The 11,278-nt window shown below is 33.4% G+C and overlaps 2 protein-coding genes across 3 annotated transcripts; one reads left to right on the forward strand and one right to left on the reverse strand.

Moving 5' to 3' along the window:
- Positions 1-9: 9 nt before the first annotated feature.
- Positions 10-3,100, reverse strand: LOC123193217 (lactoylglutathione lyase GLX1-like). The gene is made up of 9 exons (XM_044606053.1): positions 2,948-3,100; positions 1,862-1,990; positions 1,639-1,763; positions 1,416-1,480; positions 1,119-1,331; positions 788-835; positions 562-669; positions 320-472; positions 10-236 (listed from the first exon to the last, which is right to left on the reverse strand). Exons 2-9 carry the CDS (start codon positions 1,969-1,971, stop codon positions 195-197), a joined length of 864 nt encoding a protein of 287 aa, XP_044461988.1. The 5' UTR covers positions 1,972-1,990; positions 2,948-3,100; the 3' UTR covers positions 10-194.
- Positions 3,101-7,501: 4,401 nt separating this feature from the next.
- Positions 7,502-9,683, forward strand: LOC123192770 (5'-adenylylsulfate reductase 1, chloroplastic-like). Of its 2 annotated transcripts, none has more exons than XM_044605420.1 (5): positions 7,502-7,753; positions 7,856-8,005; positions 8,088-8,217; positions 8,410-9,199; positions 9,292-9,683. In XM_044605420.1, the coding sequence occupies exons 1-5, from the start codon at positions 7,660-7,662 to the stop codon at positions 9,520-9,522; spliced, it is 1,395 nt and encodes a 464-aa protein (XP_044461355.1). In that variant the 5' UTR covers positions 7,502-7,659; the 3' UTR covers positions 9,523-9,683. The 2 variants fall into 2 exon arrangements, with proteins under 2 accessions (XP_044461355.1, XP_044461354.1); XM_044605419.1 differs by having other exon boundaries at positions 7,508-7,753; positions 8,085-8,217.
- Positions 9,684-11,278: the final 1,595 nt, after the last annotated feature.

The following is an 11,278-nucleotide window of genomic DNA, read 5'->3' on the forward strand; positions in this document are numbered from 1 at the left end:
CGATGATGATGCACGATCAAAGGTATACTAAATAGATAGCATCAGCCTTAAATTGATACAAACAAACAAGTGTCCGAAGTTTAAGGAAGCATACCATATCCAAACATGCATGTTGGTCGCTTTCAACACTGGACATAACTTATTCATACAAGTAAGAAGTTACCTACTTGATGCTTCCTGAAATCCTTCATCCTTTACTTAAGTTCCTTCAGAAAATCTTCATTGTCGACCAGGACCTACGCATATGATTAAAGCATAAACATAAGATTTTCAATGAACCCGAAATGATGCTAAATTAGAAGCACCATAAAAAACTTACAGTCTTCCAGCCATCCGGATCGAGGAAAGAGGTAATTTTGGTGTTGATTCCAGGAACTGGTCCTGGTTGTCGGGTTATCTTTCCTCCGAGCTCTTGTGTGACCAGGTTGACAACCTCAGCACTTTTGTATACATCATCTGTACCAATGGCGATCTACAATGGATACCACCACAATCATCAAAAAGATGTACTCAAATTAAAGAAAAAGTCATTAAAGCTTCCACTGGACAAACTAAAATTACCTGAGCATATGCGTTTCCCTTGGTATATTCAGTCACACCATAATTGTAAGTTAATTCCAGAACAGTTGTCTCATACTCATCTGCATATCCTATCATAGCTAGGGTGTACTGGAATAGAAATGCAGCCACAAAAGGAAGTAAACCCTATAAGCTTTCTCCATTACCCAAGACAACTACAAGACTTTGAGATAGACAGCAGAAAATCTTCAAAGAAGAGTCAATTTACCTTATAGTCAGGCTTATCAACCTTCCTTAACAGCTTCATCCCCAAAGCCTACACAGCCACAAACCAAGCACAGAAAGAAAATTAAATGGCAAGCCCTTTTTCTTCTTTCATGATAGGTGCCACTAAGACATGGAAGAGTTAAAGTCTCCATAAGGAAACTTTCTTCAAAAGAAAGATATGTATAAAACCTTTTGCACAAATTTCATTTTATGTCAAATAATAAATCATATAATACACACACTCAAAACATGCAGCAGGTTTAGACAGAAAATGGAATACAACCTGCAGACATAAAAAATTCAAGCAAAAGATAAACCATGCATTACATTACCCTTTCATAGAACTTAATGGAGCGGTCTAGATCACCAACACGAAGCATTACTTGGCATAATGGTTCAGGAGTTGGACCTCTTTGGATGAGTTCAAAAATATAGCCATCAGGATCCTTTATGAAGGCAATGTGAGTCGTTCCACCCTTGACTGGACCAGGCTCTCTAGTGATATTGCCACCCTTGGCACGAATGTCTTCAACCATTTTGTAGACCTAAAGATGCACATATATAGTTGAACTTCACAAATGAAACAAAATCATGTGCTCAAAATATCTAAAAAGATGAATGGCACATACATCTTGAGTTGCAATTCCAAAATGCCCAAAACCAGTTCCGATATCATATGATGATACACCATAATCTGCAGATCGATAACAAAGTAAATAATTACCAATGTGTATAAATAAACAAAATTACAAACAAAAATCATTATCATGTCTTAGAAGTAATATTTCAATGCACTTGCAACAGAGAACTCATAACTACTGAACTATACAAAGAACAGTATGACCACCGTACTGTAAGTTAACTCCACAACAAAGTTAGACTCTTCTGGGCCAAACCCAAGAAAGGCATTGGAGTATTTCTCTTCTGGGATATCTCTTTGCCTCAACAATTTCATCCCTAAGCATTCAGTATAGAACCTGATAATAAAAAGAAAAACAGAACATGAGAACATCATAGCATCCAAAATTATTGATCAGACCCAAATATCAATCCTATAAATGTTTCAACGGCATACTTAATGGTGCGTTCAAGATCACCAACACGATACACCACATGAAGCATACGTCGCTTATCTTTCTTTGGCCACTCCAACAGGTCAGCATTAGGGGTAGCAGCCTCAGCCATTTTCAAATGAAATTATTTTCTGCACTTGAATATATAGTTAATACAAAAGCACTCATTTCTGATGAATAGCAAAGGATAAAACAACTCTAAAACTTAAAATCAGAAACATACATATAAAACAAAAATCTAGAATACCCAACAAAATGACTCATCTCTACTATACAAAAGAACTAAATTGTGAAGCACTCACTTTCCAAGAATTGGCATCTTTTTTGCCATTATGCATAGAGCTATGAAATTTCCTTATTATTACTTTCCAAAAACTAAAATTGTCAAGTTTTTTCTTTTTTCTAGAAATTCTGCTTTTGAAAGCAATAAATATTTTCTTTAAGCCAAAACTTGAAACTGTAAATTTTTTTATTCAGAAAAAGTTTCTGTTTAACAGTAACCAAACAAATCTACTATATAAACAGATGTTTTCTGAATTTCGATCCACCAACATATAAAGTCCGAACAGAATAAAATCAAACAAGGAATTTCAAACATAATGAAAGTAACTTCAATTCACGAGGAAAATAATTAACCTAAACAGAGCAACACAGTGATTATAAACAACATTTCTCATAACTTCAACTCGACCGAGTTTCAGCTGCCGAAAACTCAGCAAATTAAACGCAAATGTTAACATTTCATACATAATACTAAAAAAAGTATTATGAACAAATGATTTGCGATCCATCAAGACATGAAACTAGAACAAAATCAAATAAAACATGTATAAATTTTCAAAATAACGACAATAACTTTAAATTCACAAGGCGGATGATCAACCTAAACATATTAACATAGTAATGTTAAAGCAAGTCTAGAGACACACCATTTCTCACAATATCACCTCGAGCAAGCGCAAGTTAACATAACTTAAACGACGAACGCAAAAAAACATAAAACGACACTGTGATTTGGTACGTACAGTGCACAGCCAAACGATCGTAGCAAGAACAGTAAAGATCAAAAGAGACGCTAAAGAGCTTACCAGAGAGAGAGAGATTTCCAAGTTCAGTGAAGAAGAGTTGTGATGAAATGCTCGTGAACGACCGGTGACGATAGTGTAAATTTATATTATCTCGCTGGGGGAGTTTGTTTAAAGTGACCGTCTGTAACTAATATTTAAATGATTGAAGGGAGATTGACGGTTTATATTTTTCCTTGAGTTTCCGAACGGCTGGTGATAGGGAGGCTGCTGACGTGTCCGTGAGTCAGCCTACTAACATTCGATAAAATAACCATGGCATTAGTATATTTAGCCACGTGTTTAATCTGACGTATTTTACACAATGATAAAACTTTATAATATCTTATCATGATTTTTTTTTTTTGTAAGTTGTTATGAAAATTATTCGTATAACAAAAATAACTCGGTACACCTTATTAATTAATTTTTTAACATATAATATGATAATTGAATAAAATATGCCAACATTGCCACAAAGATTCGTTATTTGGGATGAATTCCAAAGAGGGATGAAGCTTAGGGGACCACAATAGGACAATAATAAAATATAATTAAAGACATAAGTTGAACAAAAATGAAATATAGAAAGAAATGAATTTGAATTGAGTCGAGTTTATACAATAATTAGTTTCAATTTATCTCGTGACTAAAACAACCAATTTAATATCAAATTCATCTCAATCAATTAATAAATAGTAATGTTACTGAAAAAAAATTGCCATTAAATAAGAAGAGTTATAGAGATAGAAAATCATCTATCATATAAATTTTGGTGTGATGACTAGATGGTTTAGAACTTTCGTTAGTGTCTAAATGTGTGATCAAATGAGGTAGTGCTGGAATGAAACGTTGCTTTCAACTTTATTAAAGGCAAAGACCTATTCAACATGTTTCCCCTGCAAGATTCCTCAGTCCAAGATAGTTAAGACTCCTTTGTGTTTTGTCTAAGTAAATATGTGCACACATGTGATTTATAATTTTAAATTAAAAATAAAATAATTTAAAATCATATCATAACACTATTGTTTAGTTGATAATTGCTTAATCTTTTATTTATTATAAGTATACGTAAAATCATTCAAAATTAAATGGATTGGATTAAACCCAAACACAAAATTGAAGGTCTATGGACCACAATCCATAAAAGAGTCAATCCTAAATCATGATCCAATGACCCAAAAATTATAATAAAGTGGGGTTGAATTCAATTAACTTGTTCAAACTTGAATTGAATAAATTTGGTTTGAGTCTAAGAATTTAAATTAATTTATATTAAATTCAAAATTAAATCGTGTTTAAATCGAGTTTGAGTTTCAACTTATTCATTTCGAATTGATTGTAAAATGATTATTTCAAATTTATAATAAATCTTATTTAGGTTCAATCTGAATAGAATTTAACTAATTTGAAAATTTTGTGGATGAATATGTTCTTAATAAACCAAGTTCCATCTTGAATCGACCTTGAGAAAACCATTTTGAACTTTGAAGAGTGCGGCATTGTTTTAGTACAATTACCGAATATATTTATTAAGGGAAAATTACTATTTCTCACATAAATTTTAGCTCAATCTCAAACTTACAATCACGGGAGATGACAAACCTAAACTCTCACTTATGGACAAACTTTTATTAATTTTTTCTATTAAAGGGATGGGTAAAATAGTTATTTTACTGTTTATATTAAAAAGTTATAAAGCTTATTACTTCCCCCAGGTTTTAGAAACTAACATTTCACCCCCAAATCTAAGGTTTTCATATTTTTCAAACTCAGCCGCCCCTCATAATTTTCAAAAACTCAATTATCTTTGGTCTCGCTCTTCTCTTGGTGTGACAGTGGTAGTGCGATAAAGAGATGGAGATCTCTTTGTCGCACTACCCAGAAGACAAAGGACAACGCTTTATCATCCTTCTTCTGTTTTTCAAATCTGGACAATATTTCATCATCCATATCTAAATGACGAAGGGTCGTCTTTCATCGTTCTTTGTAACCAGAGATAGGAGATTGATGAAAAACATCGGTCGTTAGTGATGGTTAGAGAAGTAAGCAAATCTTAGGGGTGAAATTTAAACTTTTTAAACTTTAAGAATGTGTTGAAGTATTAGTTTTTAAAACCTAGAAAGAGTGAAATGATACAAATTTTAAAGTTTATAGATAAAATAACATTTTTATCCCTGTCTCTAACTGAAAATTTAGATGGTAGTTTGGTTATGGGTGAAAGTTTGAGTTTTTCATCTTCTGTTGGAATAAGTTTGAGATTGGGCTAAAATTTGGATGGAAAATTTTCCCTATTTATTTAACCAAAAAAGAGCAAAAAGAAAATAAAAAAATTATAATGAAAATGAAGGTGGACGGCGACCATAAAATAATGAGCTTGAAAAGAAGTTGCTTTGTTGGTCTTAAATGGCAACATCTTAGTTGAATATGGACACAACTGACTGCATCGTTCATAGAATGGTTGAAGGTCCCTAGAAAAGTGGCCCAAAGTCCGTAATCAAATTGTCAATTTCTTTGGGTTAATTGCCCACCCACCGTCAAATCGATATTAATCCAAGTATATTATTATATAATTAAATATTATTTAATTATTTAATAATATATATTTTTCAGTTTAAAGATTGTTTTATCAACAATATTTTATGTTTCAAGTTTTTAAACAATATTTGTTATCTATTATACAATTTTGTTAATTAATATATTATAATTGCTCAAATAATGAAAATATCCTTTATTTATTTTGTAATGTTCTTACCGAATAATGTTAAATTGACTCAAAATCAAAAGAGCTGATTTGAGATTGGCAAATTACAATTTGAATCTGATTAAAATACAATTTATTTTGAAATTTCTTCTAAACGGTTTTAATTAGAGTGTTCAAATCAACAATAACTTGACTCATTTATAAAAACGTGTTCAATCATTAGACTCAAACTTAACTCCATTGATTCAAATTCAAATTCGAGTTTGAGTAATTCGAATCAAATATAACCATAATCTCTTCTTATAATTTTCTATTATAAGGGTTTTTGTCATATCATATGTTACGTCAGTACAAAATGATTTCTAATGAAATAGTGGCAAATTTGGTGAAAAATAACAAACCTTGAACTTACAAGTTAACTATTGCTCACCAATAGACTAAACCTTCATGTTTGATAAAACTTTGATGCAATTTGATTTGACTTGAACACCGATCATCATTCGGATCAAACAATCTAAATTTAACTAAAGATAGTCATAGTTTAAGATCAAGTCAAGTTAGCTCGAATAAATGAAATTGTCAACTTATTCATCTTTTCCCAGCAAATTCATTAATAATTGAATGAATTAAATTTAATCTCAACTAATCGTTTTTAATTTAAGCTGGGACCAGTGCTGTTCTGTTTGTATCCATCTACCATATGTTAATTTATGAATGACAGCCACAAGCAGTAATAATAATTTAGAGTCACGTACATGGATGATAATTAAATGGACCAGAAGAATCAAGCCCAAACAAGTCAAGATTTCCCAACATTTTCAATTTTCATATTCGTTATCCATGACCTCACCTTCTTCATTTTATAAAATAAGCTTTACGCAATTAGGAAACTTCATGTCACAAAATTAAGACCAACTAATCTGACATTTCTCCTAAACATACCCGATTGACGTCTTGCCAAGGAAATAGGGGTGGACAAAAATGGTGGTTCGTTACGGCTATGTTATTAGAATTTTTTATTACAATTTGAAAGAGCGAAAATATGTATATGAAAATTGACGTTCCAGAGGTAAGAACCGAAACTAATGTACGGCAAGCTTCCCTTCATCTTCAATCCTAGTCGGTGTCCTTGGAAAACCAAAAAATCAAAAACTTACAAGCAGGTGAAGACAAAAAGAAGCAGCCATGCCAGGATTTATCTTGTTGGGAGAAGAATAGCATTAAATGACCATGCCAAGAACTCAAATTTGTTACTTCCTTCCAAATTGAAAGTTTGAAACTTCTTCTTCTGCTTTCAATTACTGAGAGAACGAGTCCTTTGCTGCTGCTTCTCTTAATTCTCTTATTTTTCAATGGCCAAATTCATCTCTTGCTGTTGATTTAATATCAAAATGAATTTGCACCAAATTTTAATCTTTCAGAAAGTTTATAAAAAAATATATATATCTAAAAAATTTAAAATTGTTAGTCCTAGATAAAAACCAAACCCTATCTGGAATCGATCATCTCAATTTCAAGTAAAAACTTATTGTAAGAGGGTTTGATTCTGATTTTGATTCCCAGTTTTTTAACAAGATATTCAAAATTACTCACCCCTAAGTACTAGTATTGTTATTTAAATTTATTATAAAATATTTTGATATTTCTGATATATAATTATATGAATAAATAATTTTAAATTAAATTAAAATAATAAATCACCCAAATGACACATTGCAACTTAGTATTTAATATAAAGTCTACATTAATATAATAATAATTAACCTCGGCTTCTTCGGTTTTTCCTTTCTTTTCTCTTGACGCAACCTGTGACGAATTCCATGTCATTAAAACGCAGCGTCTTAGCAACTGGCCATAATCACGTCCAGGTTCAATGAACCTGACCTGACTCTTCTTCCGCCATTATTTAGGTCCTGAATCCTGATCATCTTCCTTCTCTCAGGATCACAAAGTCTTGGAGTCTTGGACAATTTCAATTGCAATCTCAAATTCTTTAAGCAAAAACGCAAAACAGAAACATTAATTTTTTAACATGGCTTTGGCTGCTACTTCTTCTTCTTCTTCTTTTAAAGTTATCTCAGGAGCATCAGGCTTTCCTCTCTCAAGTTCCTCAAGCGAAATGAAAGGTAGAATTTATGTTCCTTTTTGGTTTTGTTTTATTCTGTGTTCATAATGTTTTTTGGAAACAGAAATTGATTGTTCTTTTTCTTCTGTGTATGTTTGTCAAGTTTCACAAATCGCTTCGTTCCGGCTACTTGACCGGCCACATATGGCTTCCACGACTCTGCCTCGACGGAGGAGTTCGGTGAAGCCGGTGAATGCAGAGCCGAAACGGAATGGTTCAATTGTGCCGCTTGTAGCGACCGTGGCGGCTCCTGGTGAGTGAAATTTTTTTTTATTTGTGGGTGAATTTGGAAAATTATGTGAATGACTGAGTTGATTGTGTTGAATCTGTAGAAGTTGAAGAGAAAGTTGCGGCAGTGGAGGAGGACTTTGAAGGATTGGCTAAGGAGCTTCAAGATGCTTCGCCTCTTGAAATAATGGATAAAGCTTTAGAGAAATTTGGAAATGACATAGCTATTGCTTTCAGGTATTTTTTTTTTCTGAAAATTTTGTTTATATTATTAATTTGTAAGTCTTTGGAAATGAAAAGTATGTAGTTACGGTTCAATAACATGATTAAATTATCGATGGGGATTTCATTAGCTAGCAATTACGAACAACTTTAGAAGTCTTAATTTTCAATTGTATTAATGATAATTTTACTTTTCTTATGCTGTAGTGGTGCTGAAGATGTTGCTTTGATTGAGTATGCACGTTTAACTGGTAGGCCATTCAGGGTGTTTAGTCTTGATACTGGGAGGTTAAACCCAGAAACATATAAATTCTTTGACACCGTAGAGAAACATTATGGCATCCGGATCGAGTACATGTTTCCAGATGCTGTTGAAGTTCAGGGATTAGTCAGGAGCAAGGGGCTCTTTTCTTTTTATGAGGATGGGCACCAAGAATGCTGCCGTGTGAGGAAGGTGAGGCCCCTTAGGAGGGCTCTTAAGGGTTTGCGTGCCTGGATCACTGGACAAAGGAAAGATCAGTCCCCTGGCACTCGGTCTGAGATTCCTGTTGTCCAGGTGGATCCAGTTTTTGAGGGGCTGGAGGGTGGTGTTGGCAGCTTAGTGAAGTGGAACCCTATGGCTAATGTTAAGGGTAATGACGTTTGGAACTTCCTCCATGCAATGGAGGTGCCTGTGAATTCATTGCACTCACAAGGGTACATCTCAATTGGGTGCGAACCTTGCACTAGGCCTGTCCTTCCAGGGCAACATGAAAGGGAAGGAAGGTGGTGGTGGGAGGATGCCAAGGCTAAGGAGTGTGGCCTCCACAAGGGGAATCTGAAGGAGGATAGTGCAGCACAAGTTAATGGAAATGGAGCTTCAGCGGTTGGTGACATTTTCAATTCCCAGAATTTGGTGAATTTGACTAGAATTGGTGTGGAAAATTTAGCAAGAATGAGTAACAGACAAGAGCCATGGATTGTTGTGCTCTATGCCCCATGGTGCCAATTCTGCCAAGTAATTCCTGTTTCAGACTGTTGTGAATTCATTCAGATAACAATGTTGATTTGGTGTTCATCTCTAACTGAATTTTGTGTTGCTTTGAACAGGCAATGGAAGGGTCATATGTTGAGTTGGCTGACAAGTTGGCAGGAAGCGGTGTGAAAGTTGGAAAGTTCAGAGCAGATGGTGATCAGAAGGAATATGCAAAGCAAGAATTGCAGCTGGGAAGCTTCCCAACAATTCTATTTTTCCCCAAGCATGCTTCAAAGCCTATTAAATACACATCAGAAAAGAGGGACGTTGATTCACTGATGGCGTTTGTCAATGCCCTTAGATGATGAAAACCATATAGCATTTGCAAATCAGTATTCAGCTTTATCAGCAAAGAAGTCCACGGTTCTCATTCATTTTATACTTTCTTTCAGCTGGTCCGAAAATGTAGTGTCCTGGTAACTCTGAACTTCACCATTTTTGTAGAAATGCAAAATTTGTGTTTGAAGAAGGAAGCATACAAATGACCTCTCTTTTTACTTTCATAAGGAAAACAGTAGTTTGACTAAGAAATGGTAACGTGTGAATTATTTATTTGTAGTTTCTTTGGGAGTGTTTGGTTTCGAGAATATTTGGGTAAAATTAATTTCTGTAAATAATTATTGTACGAATATTATTTTACTTACATTTTATTTTAATATCAATAATAAATGATAAATTATGATATAATAAATGAAAAATTATCTGAATCAATAGTCCTTTCAAATAAAAATCGACTTGTGCCAAGGCTAACAAGAATGGATGCCGAAGTTGCACGTGTGGCATAGTGACAATGCAGAAGAAAGAAGTGAGATTCCACAACTTTCGACGGCATCGTAAGGAAAAGGGAAAGTAAATGAGAAAGGGATAAGAAAATAGAAAGAGAATGGGAATAGAGGAAAGTAAATGAGAAAGGGATACGATAATAGAAAGAGAATGGGAATAGGGATGACAATAGGAATGGGAAATGAATGAGAATGAGAGTTGGAATGTGAAAGGTAAAGGGAATGAAAATGAGAATTGAAAATGGGGATGAGAATGCGAGCGGAAAAAGCAATGAGAATGAGAACGGGTATGTTTAACCTATTGGACAGAGATTGCGCCACTAAGCTTTACCATTTGGGCCTGATCTGCTTATTCCTATGCAGATGTCTGTGAGCATCTTCATTCCGGAATAAGATTTGGTTAAAAGCTTAGAATAGTGAGCATTCAATGTTCCCAGAATTGAAGGAATAAAATCTCCTAGGATTCCCGTTTTCAATTTCTAGGAATTCTGTTACCCTTTTCATAATCAAATAAGTACGCCTTCCCACGACCCAAAAACAACCGAAAAAATAAAATCTTGTGGCTTTATCAATACCATTCGATAAACAACCACAAAACAAAAAGCAAATAGTAAGTAATACGTTTAGGAAAAGTTTTTTTTTTTAAATTTATTTACGGTTTTTCAAAATTTAGATCAGATTTGAATTATAACCAAAACCAAAAACTTGTTTTAACTATTATAACCCTATAGTTAAACTATATAAATTGTATTGACATATAATTCAATCATTAGGTTAGACTTATTCGACCATTATGTTAATATTAATATAATTAAAACTATATTAAAATTTTAATAATTTTATATTGATATCGTATTGACATCACCGATTTATATATTGAAATAATAGATTTGTAGATCAATCTTTTAATTGGGTTAAAAATTAATTTACTTGACTAATTGCACCAATCATCATTTTTATGTTAATAGAGTTAAAACTTATTTTAAGTTTTAATTATTTCATACTAATTTTATTAGTCCGCCGACCCATTGAACCCATGAGACCAAGAACCAACCGTTTAACCATATTAATGCCCCACCCAAACCTAAAGTCATTGTTTATCTATTCATTAATTAATTGAACTCAACATCTTGGGGTTGTATAGTAGCCTAGAAGGGTTGAGCAACCCAATGGTTGTTGAACACTATTATAGTTAGATTCTTAATGTGCAAACTCATCTCAGCCCTCCACCCCACCAAACTGCCTTTATTTTAATATTGTTTTGTTGGCGGAGGTTTAA

Source organism: Mangifera indica, chromosome 12 (genome assembly GCF_011075055.1).
Source record: "Mangifera indica cultivar Alphonso chromosome 12, CATAS_Mindica_2.1, whole genome shotgun sequence".
In the NCBI taxonomy this organism is placed as follows: domain Eukaryota; kingdom Viridiplantae; phylum Streptophyta; class Magnoliopsida; order Sapindales; family Anacardiaceae; genus Mangifera; species Mangifera indica.